At 37.1% G+C, this 21292-nt stretch overlaps 1 protein-coding gene across 1 annotated transcript in view; it reads right to left on the bottom strand.

Moving 5' to 3' along the window:
• Window positions 1–484: 484 nt before the first annotated feature.
• The window catches only part of ACADL (acyl-CoA dehydrogenase long chain), a 32130-nt gene continuing 11322 nt past the window's right edge, over window positions 485–21292 (bottom strand). Inside the window, exons 5-11 of the mRNA XM_045855141.1 lie at window positions 18241–18307; window positions 17227–17391; window positions 16440–16541; window positions 15128–15241; window positions 8999–9126; window positions 5787–5873; window positions 485–1610 (exon numbers count right to left, since the gene is read on the bottom strand). Of these exons, the coding sequence (XP_045711097.1) occupies window positions 1520–1610; window positions 5787–5873; window positions 8999–9126; window positions 15128–15241; window positions 16440–16541; window positions 17227–17391; window positions 18241–18307 (754 nt within the window). The 3' untranslated portion in view covers window positions 485–1519. The remainder of the gene's footprint in view (window positions 1611–5786; window positions 5874–8998; window positions 9127–15127; window positions 15242–16439; window positions 16542–17226; window positions 17392–18240; window positions 18308–21292) is intronic.

Genomic DNA, 21292 nt, shown 5'->3' with positions numbered 1-21292 from the left:
TCCAATGGCTCTTAAATGATAAAGTTATTCAAACCCAGGTAGGTCTACCTCTATGTAGCAGGCTTTCCTTCAATGCTAATTTACTTTGCATCCTAAAGATGCTATATTTCTAACATGTAGTTGCCTTCAAGTTTGGAAAAGGAAGGGAAAGGGGTTGAAAAGAGAGGGTCAGTCTGCTTAATCCTATGTTGTGTTCTGGTAGTATGAGGGAGGTGAGTGCTGCAAGTATAGTAATATCTAATATTACTCCAACTCATGTTGCACGGTATTTGATGCATATGAGTGAGAATTCAAGCCAGCAGTCATACAAACTTCCACCCAAGAGTAAATCCAAAGCGTACAATTCTAGGAATGGTATCAAAGTATATTCTCTTCCCTCTGTCTACCCAGTTTGTAATGATTGCATTAAACAATAATGTTTAATACCAACAATAGCAAATAAAATGTTTAGGTTTTCTGAGTTGAAAAGGAATACACATTTTTGTTTCTATTAAAAACTACTTTTATTCCCTGTTTCACCAGTATATGCAAAGAAAATCAAGTACTAAAATGATGTTAGCCATTTACAAATTAAATTACTGGTTTATTTTTTGATAAGAATTACTTCTAAGTCTGAAAACAAATGTCATTTCCTCGCTTTCCCATTTTAAATGCTTATTCTCTTTTATTGCATTTGTAATTTGAAATTATCTTGTTCATTGATTTACTTCTTATGTTATTTATTAATTAATTCATTACAGTAGACTGTTCCAAAATGAAAGTCACTGTTTTGATACTGATAAAATACACCGAATGCTTAAAGATAAAGGATGATGGATTATTTTGTGCTCTCCTATTGAACTGGGTGTCAGGAGGTGAGAGAACAAACAGCATTCTCCAGCGGGGTTAGGCAAGGGCTTAGCTGAGTGCCAGGCAGGCTTCCTGATTCAGCGAGAGCACCTCTTCATTTACCGCCGTTTTACAGGGACTCCCTGCATAAGCTTTAGTTTGAAGAAAGGGTTCCATTACTTAAAAACAGAGGTTTAGGGTAGTGTGGGAGAATTCCACTGTTCTGGGAAATTTAGAGCAAAACATAGCTGAAACTATTTTGATTCTAAATTATATTATTTCCTTTCAAAGTCAATATGCTATAAGCACCATTAATATTTTTAATATTTTAATATTTTGTTGTTAATATTAATAACAAAATTATTTCTGCTTCAATTTTAAAGATTTAAGCAATTACACAGTTTTAGAATTTTAGGAAAAATGAAACACTAATGCCTCTAGAATTAGAAAATCTTTGTCTTTTAGCTACATAAAAATTAAAAGTTAAACTTTGTGTTTGAGAATTTTAGAGTCTTTGGAAAGATTTCTTCTCCCATTGTGTTAATCTTATATTTGCATTTGATTTTTTTTCTATAAGAGAGTATATGAAAACATGTTTAGTGTTTCCTCCCTGTCCAGGTTGCATTTTATCTTGAGTAGATGTAAAACCAGATTAGTCGTAATAGGATTCCAGGATGCGGGCAGATGGCTATTAGTCTTGGATGATGTCTCTTGCAATCAGCTCCTTCATTATTTCATTGGTACCACCATAGATTGGCTGAACTCGGGCATCCACGTAAGCTCTGCGTAATTCAGAAAACGATTGAAGAATAAATAAAAAATATTAGATGTTAATTTGGTGTCACCACAAAACTGTTGATGACTTTAAGGTAGTCACTTCATAAAATCCAACCAATAAAAGTTTTTCATAATTACTTTTTTCCACTTTGGCATTCATCCTCAATTAGTATAATTACACAATTCTATTAAGAGAGTGATCATCTGTATACTTTGTTTTAGTTTGCTTAAAGATATTAGAAATTCCTAATAACATCTGTAGGTTTGTTTTAATTTTGTAAAATTCAGCACATATAACAGCACTCTTTAAAATGTCCACTTCAGATTTAGAAACGGGTACAATCTTTTAATGTCTTGTTATCTTTTATGATTCCTAAAAAAGTTGAAATCCACTGGTTTTGTAGAAAACAAAAGAGAAAAGAAAGTGCATATTTTCTAAAAATCCCTTTGGATTCCTGCCACCACTGCTGCCATCAGTGGTACAAATAGATGTTTTAGAAAATGTTACTTCCCACAAAGTTAACAAGTAACTTATTTTTGGAAATGGTTAATAGTCACTCCAGTAATGTATGAGGTTACAATACTGAGGGCTGAGTTCACTAGCCACTCCCCCCACAACCAAAAAAAAAGTTATAAAAATTTACTTTGGCAGCAATGGTAGTAACAGTGACACTGTTCTTACCATTTCTCATCTCACTTTATCCTGCCAGCTCTGAGATCAGGGAGGAGAAACATTATATTGTTTTGCAGGTAAAGGAACTGAGGTGCAGAGAAGTTAATACATTTACTAATTAATGGTTGCTATTTGATGGTCAAAAAGGAAATTGGCAGACTGGAATGAGAAGGCAGGTGTCCTGCCACCCTGGCAAGTGTCTCTTGTATCGTAATACTTTCATTGACACAGGCGGGCAGGACTTTCATAGTAGACAAATTCAAAGGCATTTCTTTCTCAAGCATAAAACCTGTTTGTTTGTTTTTTAATTGAATTTTTGAGACAAATTAAATGAGCCAATTCTGGACTTCTCCTTTGTCATATTCATCCTGAGACCTTGGAAAGAGTAAGCACTCAGTCAGTATTTGCTGATTTGATTTATTATATTACACAGGTATTTTAGTGTCTCAATGCCAACTTTCAGAAAATACTTGAAGTCTAGGGACATTTGTGTTTTCAAATGTGTGTGTGTGTGTGTGTGTGTTTTATTTTGAACAGATTCCATTGCTGCCCACAGAATCCAGCCCCTGCATTTGGAGGACCTCCCTAGCATTTCAGTCTGCTTCCACAATCTGAATGCTTCTAGACATTTTTTGATTGGGTTGGGCATTTTTTTTTCCACATGACAGAAGTTCCAATGGAATTGCTAATGACAGAAATCAGTAGAGCTTTTATAGGTTACTAATTAAATTCAGCCATCAACTAAAATTAACAGAGAAAGGCAGCAGAATAAATGTTTAACCACACGATGACGAAGCTGTGTCTCAGGCTGCTCTTCCTAGCAGTGGCAGAGAAGTCTCGACATGGCAAAGGCTGTCTCACTTCTCCCAGATCCCAAGCCCCACGAGTAAGACTGAAGTGAACTCATGCTAAAGAGCAGTTACTTAAGGACGAATGACAAATAAATAAAGTGAAACAAAACAAAAAAAGTATCTCCTTTATCTGAGAAACCAAAACTCAACAACACACACACACAAATAGTATAGCTTAATCTTAGGATATGTCAAACACACATAGAAAGTTTTTTTCTATTAAATCATAGTCTGTGTACGTCCACATACTGCCTAATGTGTCTAATTAGCTTTTTTGATATTACCTATTATTTTCTTTCTTGTAATTTTATAAAAAATTCCTTCCCCATGTCTTTGGGGAGAAAAATAGTAGTCCAGTTGAAAAGTTCATACAATTTTGAAGTAACAAGCTGCCCAAGAAGGGGCCTATTATACCTGAAAGGAAACGTACATCTCTCAGACTGAAACTGGGGATTCCAAACACTGAGCCATGACTCCACAGTCTGTACTTGCTACTGTCCTGAAGGGGCAGCCTCCCGGGCCATGGGCATGGTGACTCCTCCTTACCTGCTACACTTTTCTCAGAACCTGAACTAAAACCAGACACTGAGCCTGCTTGTCTGCTTTCCTCGTGCAGCTGTGACTGCACAGTTGAGTAGAAAAGTATAAACACCCATTATTATGTTGCTTTTTCCCCATAGTGAATATTGTGAGTCAATTATTGTGAGTAAAACATGAAATGCACAGGAAATATTTCAGTGATGATTTAATTTGTGCTGGCAAAATTCAATGTTTACTTTTTATTTCATGACTATGCAAAGATAAAAATTAAATCTGCTTTGGATTAAGGTCTGTTTGAAGTAGTTCTAAAAGGATATACCAAAATCCAAATCCAAGGTTTGATTAAAAAAAAAAAAGAAAGAAATCATTTAGCAACTGCATGCCCACATTCCCAAGAAAGTAAAAAGCCTACTTATTGCTGAGTTTGTATAAAAAGTTATAAATTATATACACCCTGTGCTTAAAGCTTTATGAGCTACCCAGTGGCCATAGAAAACTAGTAAATTATATCTATGGTGAAGCTTCTGTTCTTAATGTAACATTAATAAAATGTTTATTTTCCTCATTAAGGACTATAAGTGTATCAGATGTTCCAATTATACTTGCCAAAATGATACATTTGAAAGTTAATTTGAGTACTAGTGTGATAATTTTCCCTTTAGATATCTGTATTTAGATTAAAATTAGAAAAAGTTTTTTAGCTTTCTCATCCTCTGATTCAGAACTAAATTGGATTTCTCTTGATATAGCAAAAAACTTTCTTGGGAAAATTTTATAAACTGAAAATATTGCTAAATAAAAGGAATATATATTCTCTAGAGTGATAAAGAGAATTGCTACAGAGAGATTCCTGAGGCAACTTCATGGACAGATAAATGGTTAAAGAAAATGTACCATCTATATACAATGGAATACTACTCAACCTTTAGTCAGAAGAAAACTCAGCAGTATGTGGCAATCTGGAAGGATCTTGGAGACATTCTTCTAAGGGAAATAAGCCAGTCACAGAAACACAAATACTACATTGATTCCACCTACTGGAGTTATCTAAAATAGTAAACCTCATAGAATCAATGAGGAATGGTAGTTGCCAGGGGCAAAGGGGAGGGAGGAAGATGGAGTGTTACTAATCAATGAGCTTAAGATTTGTTAAGCAGGATGAATAAGCTCTAGAGATCCATACTACAACATTGTACCTCCAGTTTATAATACTCTACAGTACACTTGAAATTTGTGAAGAGGGGAGATCTTATGGTGAGTGCTCTTACCGAGGTAAAATAAAATAAAATAAAAGAGAAAAGAAAAGAATTAACAGTCACTCAAATTAAAGGAAGAATAATAACCTACTTTTTTTAAACCTATTATATTAACACTAAATTTAAATGGCAATAACATTCATAGCTTAGGGTAAGTCATCAGACTTTGTTCATTTTCACTGTGAGTTGCTAGCAATTAGAATCTGGAAATTATAAAAATTTAAAATAGGCATACTTTTGAACTAGCAATACTACTTTTGAGACTCTTCTGTTGCAATCACAAACACATGTATTTAAGATAAATGTAAAAAGGTGAATGTTGTAGCATTGTCAGAGTAAAAAACTAGAAATAACCTGAATAATAATGGATAATCGATAAAACATTATTCAACTATTTCAAAAGTGATATTAGTCCTTCTATATAACAATTCAAATAAAGCCACGCATCAAGCTTTAGTATATTGGTCCCTTCGCTTTCTTTAAAAATGGTAAAATCCTAGGAGGGAGCCAATAACATAATGGTGTTTCCATCTGCTTGAAGATACTCTGTAGTAGCCCTGGCTGGTGTAGCTCAGTGGATTGAGCATGGGCTGCGAACCAAAGCATCGCAGGTTTGATTCTCAGTCAGGGCACGTGCCTGGGTTGCAGGCCACTGCCCCCAGCAACCGCACATTGATGTTTTTCTCTCTCTCTCTTTCTCCCTCCCTTTCCTCTCTAAAAATAAATAAATAAAATCTTTAAAAAAAGATACTCTGTAGTCAGTTGAAAAATTTTGCATCTTCTTTCCTTCAGTGTATAAAGTACAGTGATTTTTCTTTCTTTATATCATCCAGAAGAGTGTAACAAAATAGCCACACTCACCTTGCAATTGGGTACTCCCACATGTATCCCCAGCCTCCATGGAGCTGTACACAATCATAAGCTACACGGTTTTGCATTTCAGAAGACCTAGGTGAACAAAACATAAAGTGGAAAAGAAACATTTGAAATCAATTTGTATGAGGTGCTTCACAATTAGGGAACAAATGATTTGTCAAATGCATACATTTATCAAACAATTAATAATAGGTATATTGTCCTGGCTGGTGTGACTCAGTTGGTTAGGCATTGTCCTGCAAACTGAAAGGTCACCGACTTGATTCCCGGTCAGGGCACATGCCTGGGTTGCAGGTTTGGTCCCAGGTCAGGGCGTGTATAGAAGGCGACCAGTCAATGTTTCTCATTTACAATGATGATTCCCTACCTCTCTTTTCCCCTCCCTTCCCCTTCTCTCTAAAAAGAATAAATAAAAAATAGGCATATTAGCCAAGCAGAGATATAATTGTATATAAATCATATATGAAATAAATCTCAGGACAATTTTCACATAATGAATACTTTCTTCATCAATTATACTTCTGGCTGGGTTTTTGTTAAGCCTGGAAACAAATTGTGGAAGGCACAGCCTGTTAGGTTTTTGCTACTTTACACCTGAAAAGGACATAGTAAAAACTTGAATTTGGTCTAATGTATTTAGATTCTCTAGATGACCTAAGTTAACAGTATACAGCCATCTATTTCCTTTTACTTTGGAATGCCTTTTTTTTTCACCAAAGATGTCACTTCCTACCTGAAGGCTACAGGTCTGAATTCAAGTAACAGTGAAAAAAATTTCTTAGGGTTTTCAGAAATAAACTGAAAGTAAAAGTGAAAACTTAAGGGGGCACACTACTATTGAGTAATGTGACCATAGGACACTTACTAAAGGTTACCTGGAAATTACCATCCTTAAAGTACATCCTAGTATAATAATATGAAATACTTGAGAAATACGCTTTTTGATCTTATCACAAAAACTTCAACTATCATTAAAATTTATAAGCTAATTGGAAGGGATTTTATTTATCTTAACGTAAAAAGTAAGTTCAAGATTACTTTCTACTTTTCAATAGCAGAAAACAAAAAAAGGTAAGCATGGACACATTTTCCTATTAAAAAATAATCTTTAACTCAAAATAACAATATCCTGTAATAATTAACAGACAAGGCTCAAGGGCAACAATATTTGGAATCCTATAAATTTTTGTATTTGGCAAGTATTAATATGTTAGTGAAATATTTACTGGGCTGTAACTAGTTGCTTTGTCCGCTTCAATGTAAAGTACCAGTATGTCTATACACCTGGGGTTTTCAAGAATAACGAAGTCTAAAGCTATCTAAATATCTCTTTTTTAAAAAATATTTTATTGAAAATCAGTTTTATAGTTTTTAAACCCATCAAAGAACTTGCTATGTTGGGAACCGCCCTGACTGGTATCAGAAAACTGAAACCCCCGCCTAGCTAGGCTAAGGGAACGCCCTTGGAACCGTGAGCCGGCAAGGAGACAAAAGCTTATCTTCCTGGCAGTAATGCTGTTTCTGCTGCCGAACCCCAAAAAGCTTGGTCGGTTAGCCAAAGACGGGTAAGATTCCCCACGGGGGGAACAACCCAAGCCAGGCACGATCACTTTTGGGAGGCCCCCCAAAAGAAGGACTTGGGGGGCTGCAGCAAAAGGGGGGTGATGGACCCTCACTCCTCGGCTTTGACAAAGTCTGAGTTCTCAGCGTCCGGAAGAAAATCTCCTTATCTCTCGGTGGCCTTAGTTCCCGCGCTCCATCTAAGCCTGAAACAATGACGGGGAAGTACAGCTCGGTACTGGGAAGTGCGGATTTCCCGGGGTGATCAGGCCTAAGGAAGAACATGTAAATTACTGTGAAACCTTCTTTGTTTAAGAACGCTCTCAGTTGAATGAGAAGGGTCTTAGGAGGAAGCTAGTTTGTTCCTCAGCCTTACAGCTCTTTGACCCCCCAACTCAATAGACCGGCAGAGTTCTTTGTTTCCTATATTCCTTACTTTCCCTAATGAGTATTGTACGTTACCTGAGTTATTATGCAAAATGAGCCTAATAAAAGCAGGTATGGACGGTAAATCAGCGCGCTCCCCACTAGGGGGGGTGGCCATTCTGTCCCTACTTCCCCACAGAAACTGGTTTGTCTCTGTGCATGTGTGTTTTTTCTCGCGTATTGTCGAGCCATCCACAGTGTGCCGTGGTCACTGCTAGCCGGTGACCCACGCGCAACATTGCTATAAGTACAAATATAAAATATTACTCCTCCAAAAAATGTCACCCCTCCAACCCCCACAAAAGTTCAAGTTTCTAGTAATTCCACATCAATTTCAACCTGGCAAATTTATCATTTTGGAATCATTACATAAAGTACTATTCCACATATTTTCCCATTCTACTTCTGATTAAACTGAACATGAGTTAATGAATAATGACAGGAATTTTTTCTAGGTTATTTTTGGGCTAATGAGATGTGAGAATGTTTGCTTTTAAAACAGAGAAAACCAAACCCACATCCAGAATCTGATTTAAACTGTGTTCGTGCATCTTAAAATACACAAAAGCCTTATGGGGTCCCTTTTTAAAATAATCAACTCGTCTTTAATACTATGGCTACTCATCTTCAATACAAATGTAAGTCTTTCTGAAGTTAATGGGACATTGTTTTCCTCCCACTGAATAGAGCATGTGCAACTTTTGATTAGAGAGTCAATTCTTCAGAAAATTTTCTTTGAAAAACACCTCAAATAAACACCTTGGAAAATCCTGTCCAAGCTACTCATTTCACAAATAACAAAATGTTTTCTCAGAGAGAATGAAATTTAATTTTAGTTATTCAATGAAAGAATAGGGACTACTTCAGGGCTCCTAAGTTTTACTGAAAGTGTTTGGTCTCACTCTGCTGTCACGCTGCAGATAATTTCAAATTAAACTTAATTGAACAAACTAATCCGTCATCCTACTTCAGTCTCTTACTGTTTTATTTTGAATGGCATGCTAAATGTTAAATACCAACTTGAGTAATTTCTCGCATATTATAAATAGGCCTAATGGGGCCTTTCAGCATTTTTTACAAAGTTGGTTTGTACTGCGAGTTCCATTGACACAGCCTTCTCCCTATAAGGCCCTCAAGGCCGAGTTGAAAGTTGGACGACTTCCGTAACAGTCTGTGCAAACACTGCATTTTAATCGCTGTGGCACACATACCAGTATTTCGCCATGGAAGCAGTGGCAGAATCCAGACGTTTTGCTATATGCAACTGGAGACAGCTGTCCACAAAAGCTCTGGTTACACAGATCTCTGTTTTTAATTCTGCTAGTTTATGCTGCACCGTCTGAAGTTGAAAGGAAATGAAAGATAAAAGTAAGTATGGCAGAAAAGCATGTTTTGAGTCACCTAGCATATAAAAAATTAGATAATAAAAGATTCTTCAAGCAAACCAAAGGTAGAGTTACTAGGTTTTCTTTTTTTCTCCTGAAAGCAGGCCTATGCTAAAGAAAGAGCTTAAATTTAAACCTGCAGTATATCATTGCTAAGGAAACTTGTAATGAAAGAAAAGGTGCACAGATAAATGCATAAATATCTTATGTTCTAGATTTAAAAACGTAGACCATTTAGGGGAGTTTCCTGAAAGACACGGGGACTGATGAGTGAGCACCATCTTGTGGCGCGGCCCTTTAGGTAGTACAACTGTGAAAAAGGTGTTTTCCTCCAGAATGGAAATCCACGAAGTGTTCTCTTTTAATGAAATTAAGTAATCACATTTCTCAATTCTGCTTCTATGTCTCAGCATAAAGTAACAAAATAACAAGCCTGAGTGACAACATAAAAATATGTTATGTTGCACAGTATTTCATCTAGATCCGTAGAATGCAATAGAAGCATAACAGAATGGAGATCTCAGCGGATCAGAGCCTGTACCCCCAACCTCTGCTGCTTCTCCCCACCCATCTTCTTATTCCTCTCAGTAGCTTGTCTAGCAGTGTCTAACTTGAACCAAATGGCGAGCAATTGTAAATGCTAATCTACCTATATACCTCCTCCTCCTGCTGGCTGTAGACAACCAATAGTATTCTTTCTATCCAGATCATCCTCAGTTGTTCTCGACTGCTCTTGCTCCCACCAAATTGTCTTGCATTCCCGACTCTTGGCTCTCAAATCTTGAACTTTAAGTTTACATGTGGTCTTGTTAGCGCCAACTCTTGAACTGCCTTCAGAAGCTGGATTTGATGTCAAGTGCTGGCTTTCCACTTTGGGTAATCTCCAAAAATGTATCGCATTAGTTGACTTGATAGGTTCAACGCCTGGCTATACAGTCAGCTGGCTCTACCTTCTGTGTGGAAATTTAGATAGAAATAGAGTTTTGATCATTGTGCTGTGGAATATTTGAGTGAGACCTTCACTGTGGCTAATAAAAGGAATGGAAGTTAGTGGCAAAGGTGACTCAGTGAAACTTAAACTAGAAATTAAATGTATGCCACCCATACACTGGCAAGTCCAAAGCCATGACTGAGTTCTCAAAGGAAGGTTTGGGGGACCAGATTCTCAGAGGAAGCTGGCCTGTCTTTACTACTGGTTACAGTAGTTCTCAAACCACAAAACTGAACCTTTCAGCATCAACGTGGTGGAGAAAATTTGGGTACTTCCATTTCTGGAAAAGAGTAGAAAAGGAGAATGAGAAGACCCAGGAGGAGGCAAGATCAGAGTGTGTCAGGTGGAGCAGGTGCTCTGATGGACAGATTCCTCGTAAGTGTTCCAACGTAACTGCTGTGCTGATGAAAAACCCAACTGACAGCATTTCCCATGGCATTAACTGTCCTGTTCTAGAAATAGATGATGTGGCTGGCATCTAATGATTCCAAAACTAAGCAGTGGGAAGGCTGATGCCACACTTTTCCCACTGATATATCTTGGACTCTAAATCAGAACATGCTGGGTGACATCAAAAGCTTCTTCTCTTCTTGTTCTTTCTCTTACTTTTTCTATTTTTCTTTCTATTCATTTAATTAGGTCAAATATCTACCTACTAATCAGCACAAAGTTTCCCACTCCCACCTCACACATCCAAGTTTACTCATAGAAAATCTAAACGTGGAATAAGAAATGGAAAACAAGTGGGGAAATCATGTTCTATACATGCACCACAGATGAATATATGTTCCACGAAAGTCCCTGCAACTCAGTTCTGAGCCTACTTCTGGTTTATTTAGTTCGATGGTCCTTCATTTGGAAAACCAGAGGGAAACTGACAAGTCTCAAGAAACTTTTGACCCAGCCTCACCCCTGTGGGATGGCACATTTGTGAAGTCATGCACTCTTCATAGGAGAGAAGCAAGATCTCTAAGTCCAATTCTCTCACATGAGAACTGTCCCAGTGGGAATGCTAGGAGCTTCTAGAGGCTGAAATTAAATTTCAGATCAGGAGGGGCACATTTAGAATTCCTGTGTCAGCACATTTGGTGAGGTCCAGAGTTCTGAAGGAACTGAGGTCTTCAAGAGTGCATGATTTAACTCCTTGGAGATAAAGAGATTAAATATTTACATGTTATTGGCATTGAGTTAGGCATGACTATGCAGACTTGGTCTTTGCTCTTCACTGCAGACACTATGTCATACTTTTAGAAATGATTCTCTACCGAATGGCAGCTCCTAATTGTACCACACATTATTAGCAAGGTGCTCTCGTGAATGATCAACATGCTCATAGCAGTATGTTTTAACATTCATTAATAGTCACTAGACCATATCACAGCTAGCATTAAAAAAAAATTTCCCTTGTTACCAAGTAGACCAGATAACCAGATAGAGTCTCTTTCAGGGTTCTGAATGACAAAATTCTTAGAATCACAGAATTGTGGAACTGGAAGACACCTTGGAAAGTTATGCAGCCTAGCATTCCACTTAAACACCACCACTTGTTTCACTTTCATATATTTCACCTGAAATATAAAATATAACATCTTGGGTTCACCGTCTAATTGTACAGTTAATTAATCTTAAACTCAAGGCCTTACAAATTGGATATTCCCTTTTTTGAGGAATGTAAGAAGTGTTATTTTTCTCTCCTATTCCATTTTCTATTATTTTGTGTCCTAAGAATTAAGAGCACATACCACTCAGGAAATAACTAAAGTTTGCATTAGAAAAGAACACTGAATTTTCACTTCCTTGAACATGGGCGAAGAGAAGGAAAAAGAAAAAAGCCTATCTACCTTAAATTTCTGGGTAAGAAAACTAGCATCTGAGTTAAGAGTGTAGGTTCTGGAGTCAGAATATCTATGTAATCTTGAGCAAGTTACTTAACCTCTCTATCTTTCAATCTCCTCTGTAAAATAAGGATAAATATAATAGTTACTACATGAAGTTGCTGTGAAAAAAATGAGACAATTCATTTAGCAGTGTCTGGCACACAGGCACAATGTAAAATAATGATAAATGACAGCATTATCTTTATTTAATATCTGAATTTTACAGTTTTATTGTCTATTTAATGGAAAATTTGACTTAACATCAAATATAGAAAGTATGAATGAAGAGAAATGGAAGTCCTATAACTATTTAAGTATGGTAGGTCTCCATCTTAAAAAGAAAGTAAATTTTTGTGAAACACATCCAGAGGGCTGGAGAGGACCACCATGTTTAAAATTCAAGGATAAAAAAGAGAAAGAAAACTGAATTGTTATATGTTCATAAAATGATATTTAGCTAAGTATAACATGGCATTTAGAAGTCTTCTATTTCAACGTAATGACTAGAACTATAGTGCACCCAGCTCTAGAATAGGGTGTGTAGGCATGTTCTGGTCATTCTTCGTCTATGAATACATTAAATTCATAGATTGAATATTAAAATATTATTCAAAGGTACTTATCTAGATAAATCAGAAAGACTAGAAGAAATATCTCAGAAATCTCAAAACAGGCATTTACATGGAAACCAATACTACTCATGTCAATTAACATACCGGTGGAAGTAGAATGCTACTGCCACCTAGTGAAATTTTAGTAAATTACCTCTGAAAGAAAGCAACCAAAAATTGGCACCTGCTTTGCGAGGGATTGAAACTATTCTTTTTGTTATCACACACACACACACACACACACACAAATATTTCCCTCACATTTAATGTCTAGGAAACGTCAAACCACATTTAACATTCTGAGCTACACATTCTGGGTAATATTACAGTTATCTTTGTTGTGATTTAATTTGACTTCCATACCATAAGCACAGGAATTGTATATTTCCAAGAGGGAATAAAAATATATCTTTTTGGTTCATTTTTTACATTATTCAAAATAGGTCTAAATGCATGAGCATTTTAATAAATATTTTTGATGTGAAAGTGGTGGTGGCTGGACTTCAGAAGCAAGTGATACTAATTCCACTTTGGGTATGGCTGGGAAAGTCACAGGGCGATACTAAGTGGCATCACCGCTGTTATATTGCTTGAAGCCTATAGGTATGACTCATACCAACAAAGTTACATCTGAGCACATGAAATTTAGAAGGCAATCAATACCTATGTGCTTTGTGAAACAAAAAGGAATAAATCATGTATGTGAGTATTTTTCAGTGGGAGACTACTGGCATCTTGACTGAGACAATTAGTTGTCCTACAAAGCATCTCTGAGCTACAGAACATTTAACCACACTGGCCTCCAGGGCTCTGCACCACCTTCCCTGACCTTTGTAAATGCCTGGGGGGAGGAGGGCAGTGATGGAGAATCACTGATATGTGTAGATCTTGCATTACATAAATGCAAGGGAATATAAAGTATAACATCTAGGGAAGTCAAATCATACAGTTTTTTAAAACATTTTCTTGGCTAAGCATGTGCCTCATTTTATAGATTCAGAACAACTGAATGTAGATCTGTTATGTCAGTTAGAAAGTTAGGATGTAAAGAAGTCTTCTCAGAATGGGAAAAGTTAACTAGATGAATATATAGGTAGGAAAGGGGTCCCAAAAGACATGGAGTTGGTCCAGGCCAGGAGCAAGAAGTTGATAAAAAAGGTTCCCTTCATTGGAACAAAGTAGAGGAAGACATTGCTTAAGAGGGTGAAGCTAATTTAACGAATGCTTCCTTTGCCAGACAATATTCTATGCACTTTGTGTGTATTACATCATCTAACCCTCACAGTAGCTCCCCGAGGTGACATTATTCACATCAGACAAATAAAAGAATATTTCTGAGAGGGATAATACAACTTCTCTAGATCACAGGTATGCAAGAAACTGTGCTAGGAGTTAAACCACAACTGAGCTTAATTTCTACAATGTTGGTTCTAAAGAGCTACCAAAGTGTTTTATCTCTTCTTTTCCCCTCCCAAAGCCTTTCAGCCGTCATTCTACTTAAAACTTTCAAGTTGATTTTCAAAATCAGGTGTTTTTTTTTGTTTGTTAGTTTTTTTTTTTTTGCTGGTGAAATGTTTCACCAATTTGAAGGCTGCATTGTTTATAAACTATTCCTCCATTTAAGGTGACACTAGATGATCTAAAATTTGATCAGCATATTTAGTGATTATGGACATCATATGCTGAGTTCTTCTGAAAAATACCTTATACTTGCTGACCAAACCAAAGTTAATGAAACACCATCATTCACTTTCTCTGTGCCTGAACCTAGGCAGCTAAACCCTTTTAGAAAAGCTGTTACACAGAAAAGTAGAAGGTACCCCTAGACGTTCATGATCCATAACTTCATCTGGGTCCTCAATACTGCTAGCAGGCTTACCATTTTTCTCCAGTTAGTTCAGTCTCTCACTCTGAGGAGGGGATTGCAAACCTCCAATTACCATTCACAGCCAGCTCAGGAAAGAGTTGCCTACCATTAATACATGTTTACTTCCTCATTTCCATTTATGCCTCTGCTCATTCTATTCTGGCACCATCCCTGCACCAGTCCATTAGTGACTCTTACAAAAACACCTCCGTATCATCACGTCCAATGGGCACTCTTTGACCTTCCTCTTATTTTCCCTCCACGCAGCTTTGGCTCCACTTCCTCCTACTAAAAATTCTCTTTTCCTTTGGCTTCTGGGACACTTGCCTGATTTGCTTTCTCCTTTTTAGGTGTTCATTCTCAGTTGCCTCTGCAGGCTCTTCCTCTCCAATCCCACCTTTAAATTCTGTCTTCCCTGCCCCCCTCAGGATTCTGTCCTAGGATCTCTTCTTGCCTTATTGTCTATTCCTTCTTCCTCGGTGGTCTCATCCACTTCTATGCACTCTATTACCACCTCAATGAGATTTACTCTGTATTTATGTGTAGCCTAGACTAATTTCAGATGGGTAATTGATATCATGTAATACTAAATCATGACAGCAAGCTTACCTGTATATGTGCAATTGTTTTCCCAAAAGCTTTTCTCTGTTTAACGTACTCCCTGGTTTCTTCAAACATAAATTCGCTGGCTGAACTTGCTGATATGGCAATCAAAAGCCTTTCCTATAACCCAGAAATTAAGTCTTGAACATTATTTTAATTACATGAGTGGTTTTCACATGATTTCAATGATAATAAATCCCATAAATAATCTTTAGAAAACTCCAAGTAGTTTATTTCTTAACTGTTTACGAAAAAGGCTCCTACGGAGATTTCTAATATTTTAACATATCTGTAATAACTCCCTAAAGCAAATCCTTTACATTTATGATTGATTGTCTTTACTATATATATGTAGCTATATATGCAATTTATGAAATTTCCTCCTCTCTTGATTCATCTATGAGAAAAGAATTCCGAAGTCGCTCGTTTTGACTTATTGATCTCTGCACAACACATACCCTGCAATATCTGTGGAAAACAACATTTTAAAGTGCATAGCTTAAATTCTGCCTATTAGTGCAAAAGTATTCACAGTTAGTTCAGTTCCATCTTGCTGGTGATTTTGATACTCCATTTCTTTTTTTAAAGATTTTACTTACTTGTTTTTAGGGAGAGTGGCATGGAGGGAGAAGAAGGGAGAGGACCCCCGCAATGTGCTCTCGCATGCCCACAACCCAGGACCTGTGGGTCCTGGCCCACAACCCAGGCATGTGCCCGGACTAGGAATTGAACTGGTGACCTTTTGGTCTGCAGGACAATGCTCATAATCCATGTCTGTGACAGTGTCTCTAGCCCTAGCCAGTGTTCCTGGTCCCCAACTTCATGTTTAGCTCATGCTACGGCAGTTTCTAGGCAGGGGTGACCTCTTCTGCTGGCGGGTCAGGCTTAACGGTCACTCAGCAACCACACTCCAAAACACAGGTGTGAGGGCTGGCCCTATATGGCTAAAACTACTTAGTTTGGACTTAACAGTTTTCCTCTTTGATTGCCAGGTATTATTATTTTTTTAAAACCTGCCAGACATTTTGGCTGATAATTCCTTATAAAAAGATGATAATTCTTGACTTGTTGTTTAAAAGCTGAAATAGTTACAAAAAGGAATCACAGAACTGAAATTTTCCCTACTCATAAGCTTTGACTGAATATCCCCAAGTTCAGTTATTTACTTATCTAACCTACAACTATTTTTTACATCTTTAAATTATAGTCAAATGATTGGCTGTATTATAAGTTTAATATGCATGGATTTATATAGTTCTATATTACTTTATTCAAGTCTATTATCTAATCAGAAGGCAGAATTTTTAATACTTCTCACCTGTGGAAGCTCTTTCATGAGGTAATAGAAGCCCTTATTCTCTTCCCCCAGGAGGGCACTAGCCGGCAACCGTACGTCTTCAAAGAACAATTCTGCAGTGTCCTAAGGGGACATACAATTAAGTACAACATTACCCATTTAAATCTCATGAGGACCCGATGAGGAGATTATTTCCACTTAAGAACCTGGGGGCCAAATTGGAGTGGTTAATGAACACAACCAGTAAGGGGTAAACCAGGGATTCAAATCCAGGTTCATCAGACTCCAGAACTTCTGCCTGACCCACTACACTGCACTGTCATTCTAGCTCCAATGCTGTCCAGATCTGTAGGCACTGACAACTAAGGATTGCTAATGAATATTAACTAATTTTTTTTCTTTTTAGTATTTAAAAAATCACAAAGTAGTTACCAAATAATAGAAAAATACTTTAATATTTCATAATTTTCTTTAATCAAATCCAAAGAGGGCCAATTATCATTTAATTTCTAAATCATTTAATTTCTAAATCATTTATAAAGATGTTTAAAACATGCTGATTCACTTGCACTGTTCACCACAGAAAAAGATACAGTTGCACAAACAGTGGAATAAATATCCATGATCATTTCTGGAAAGCATTTTTTTTTTAGGAATTCAGCATTGGAAGGTTTGATTGTGCTTTATGTAGTTCCATATATTATACAAGGCATAACTGAGTACATTCAATTATTTATGCACAAAAACATATTATTAAAAATTGAGTAAACTTAATTATTACCTGAATGTGATTCATATTATGACTTACCTGGGCTTTTAGACCCATTTTTTGGAGGTTCCGTCCCTTGATAAATCCTTTCATTCCATCTTCCACCAGAAAAAGGCTGATGCCATGAGCAGGAGAGCGAGCGTTGGGATTTGTCACTGCTACTACAATCACGACGTCACAGAGCTTCCCATTAGAAATGAACACCTGAAAAAGCCCAAGCACACTGTGACGCTCCACAGTAATCCAAGTCCATGTGCAAGTCAAGGCTGGGGGAGGTACAGTCAAGAAGACTAAACCAGACAATGTATGCTGAATAACTCTGTATTCTATCCAAGTAGCGAGACTGTTAATTACGGTTACATAAGGTTATTAATATGTAGAAGGAAAATAACCCAGTGCTTCAAAGGATGAAGCTTATGCAGGCCTAACAGAAAATGAACGTCTTCTTTTTTAACACTCAATCAGCAACAAATATATTTACTGAGTATATACCAGACATCATTTTTGGTAAACAAAAACTTCTGCTATCAGTGATATTAGATTTTAAGGAAGATATTTACTCTTGAGCTTTCCAGTTTTATCAGTGGGTTGATGTGCTCTTAGAAAGATTGAAGGGCTCTCAAATTCTATCAAAGATATCTTCCTCTCCAAAGACCTTTTGAAATGCTTCATGATATTTACAAAGGAAGCATTTTCCCCAGTTGCTCATCAACATCAAATTTATTAACTATTGTTTGTTCCTTGTTTGACGTGAGCCTTACCTTCTCTTTTTCTGGCTTGATGAAGATTGTTTGGAATCTAAACTAATATTTTGTATATTGGTGAGGGGGCATGCAAATGGAACAGAGAAATGGAATAGATCTTTTATAATGTAACAGGTGCAAAATTCTACTGGCAAAACACAACAACTCAGTTCCTGTGTGAACTCAGACAATCTCAGTTCCTGTGTGAGTCTCCCTAGATATGGCCAAGTCACTCCTTAGCAGTCTTCGAGACACTGTTGTCATGGCCTGCCCCTGGAGAGAGGGGCTCTGGAAGCCCCTCCTCACACACCTTGCTGCCATTAAGAATCCAGTCACTTCCATCCTTTTTGGCATGTGTTCTTATTCCTTGCAAGTCGCTGGAATTGTAAAAAAGGTTAAAAAAAATCATTAATTAATAAAAATGGAACCATGCCAGTGTTCTTACGTAAGTGTATAGATGGTATGATCATTTGAACTGGTTACACCATTGTAAAATTGATCTTTAATATTAGGAATTCTCACCCAAATGCTCTAAAATATCTAATGTATTATATTCAAATCTTTTATACAAATAAATATATGAGTTAAGATTGCATAAACTAGTCAGATATTATTGAGCATAACAAGGCCCAGAGAGCATCTGAGACCCCCAGTTTGGACTCAGGTGATTTTTCAAGGCCCACCTTATCTGTGAGATTGTTTGCCACGTACTTGCCTGCGTCTGTTCACCTCGGTTCCTTCCCTTTCTCTCTTAATCAAAAGCTTAGCTATTTAAAAGGCTATTTCAAATGCCACTTCCCCTAACAAGCTTCCTCTCCAACTAGATTATTTTTTCTAAATATAAAAGAAGTTATATCTTTAATACCATAAACAAATATTCATAATTAAAATACAAAAACACAGACAATATTCTAGACAAAGGGGAAAATGATTTAGTAAATATTTTACATACTGGAATGAACATTTAAAAATATATTTTTTTCGGTATTTCTCCATGGGAACAGATATATACATGTATGCATTTTGATAAAAATGGAACCATACATATGATTTTGACCTCCTAATTATAGCCAAAGTTTTTCTATAAAATAAATTTTATTAGCAGCATAGAGTTTCATCCTATGGCTTTATAATGATTTTTTTTTAAACAATCTCCTATTGTTGAAGTAGCTTCCAGTTCAAAATATCCTATAATGACTAATGACCCCAAGGATGGCGGGTCCTAATCTCTGGAAACTGCAAGTGCTACCTTATATGGAAAAAGGGTCTTGCAGTTACGTTAATTTGAGACGGGGAGATTATTTTGGATTGTCTAATGGGCCCTAAATGCAATCACAAATGTTCTTATGAAAGAGAGGCAGGTGAGATTACAAAGGCAGAAGAGGAGGGGAGATGTGGCCCCAGAAGCAGACACTGGAGTGATGAGCTCACAAGGCGATGGATGCCGTCAGCCACCAGGAGACGGAAGAGGCAGGAAGCAGATTCTCTTTACATATGAATCACACTCTGTCTATGTATTATACAGGTTATTATGGTAGCCAAATAAGAAAATCAACGTGGAAGCATATGAAATGTTAACGTATTATACAAATATGCGTAATTATACATAATGGAGTCCCCTAGGTATGTGCAAGGGAAAAAACCCAGTGAAACCCTGGATCTTTGCCAGCAAACTCGACCTTTTTTCTGTGAAGGCCAAATCAAAGCAAGAGAACAGCATGGCCAAGCCATCTCTGAAAGCAGGTGAAATGGACCATGTCCCATCTTCTTTATTCTTCCCCTCCCATACATGTTTTCTTTTAAAATGTGTGTGTGTGTGTGTGTGTGTGTGTACAATTTATTTGTTTTTAGAGAAAGAGGAAAGGAGGGAGAAAGAGAGGGAGAGAAACACTGATGTGTGAGAGAAACATCACATAAATTGGTTGCCTCTTGCAAGCCCCTGACTGGGGACCCGGCCTGGAATCCAGGCACGTGCACTGACCAGGAATGGAACTGCCAACCCCTCGGCCTGCAGGCCAGCACTCAAGCCACTGATCCATACCAGCCAGGGCCATGTGCCTTTTCTTTATTTCTCGCTGTAATTCCTCAAAACCCTAATCATCTTCACATGCAGCTTTTCTCCATTTTTGCATTCTCTTAGCCACATAGCCCCTTTTCTTGTCCCTAAATATTGAACTACTTGGCTATCTTTCCATTACTCTCACCAAACTTCCCAAAAAATCTGCCTCTTTTTTCTCCATTCTTATTCTCTTTCCTTCACAATTACATAACCACAGATAAGGACAAAAAATGTAAGTGAACAAAAGTCAAGCAAGCCTTTGTTTGTATGAGTTAAGTTGGATGAGTTAAGATATGTTAAGATCTTTCATTATCCTCTTGCCTCTAGGTCAGCACAAACACCCAGTCGGTTGGAACCGAAACATAGTATGATGCGTCAGAATACTGGGCTGTCAGTCAGTTATCTTAGAGAATTATCTTAAAAGCAAAGAAAGAAGATTAAATTCCTACCTCTTTTAGGTAACAGTTTTAGGCAAAAGAAGTAAGCCAAAAACCTTTTATTTTGGCAAAATTAAGTATCAGTATTGGCCTGAAATTATAGGTTTCTATTTGGGAGAGATAAACACAATTGCAGCATATTGCCAAATGACACTATGAAATATTATGATATTTAAACATAAACAGCACTGTCAAAAGAGAAAATCTAAAACATTAGGGCCTGATGTTTGCAGAAACAAGCCTTAGATGTTTAATTCTGCTTTGCCACATCTTTAAATTCTTCCTCTCTATTGCCTGTTGCTTGTTGGTCTATACATTGCTGTTCTCTTGGACATAAACCATTTTCCTTACCATGCTAGCTTGTCAAACTATTGTTCTCTCTCTACACTTCCTTTCACCACCCAACTCGGAAAAAGATTAGTCTGTATCCTCTGTCTGTTTTCTCAATACCCACATCACTCCTTCCGAAGTTACTTCTGCCCTTCCTCTCTGCTGAAACCACAATCAACACATTACCCGTAGACTGTCATGACATCTTCTCAACTCTCAACCTTTTTGTGGCCTTGACATTTCTAACTCCTCACTCCAATCCTATCGCCTTTTCAAACTCATTCCCCCTTGTGCTCATGACGGAAATGTATAGATTTCCTTCAAACTCAATCCTTCTGTCTCTGTTGCCACATTTTGGGGGGCTACAGTTTCAAGGGAAATGTAATACCCAAGCTTTCCACCCTTTCACTTTACCCCTTGAAATCCAGTTCCACCATGTGATATATCCAGTCATTCTTGAATAACCGGTTATTTCTCATTCATCAGATCTCAGTGTAATTATAATGATTTTTCATAGGCTTTCTCTAGCACTCATA

Source organism: Phyllostomus hastatus, unplaced genomic scaffold (assembly GCF_019186645.2).
Source record: "Phyllostomus hastatus isolate PE091 unplaced genomic scaffold, TTU_PhHast_1.1 phas_contig_137, whole genome shotgun sequence".
In the NCBI taxonomy this organism is placed as follows: Eukaryota; Metazoa; Chordata; class Mammalia; order Chiroptera; family Phyllostomidae; genus Phyllostomus; species Phyllostomus hastatus.
The sequence above is the reverse complement of the archived record's forward strand: the minus strand, read 5'-3'. Positions and strand labels throughout refer to the sequence as shown.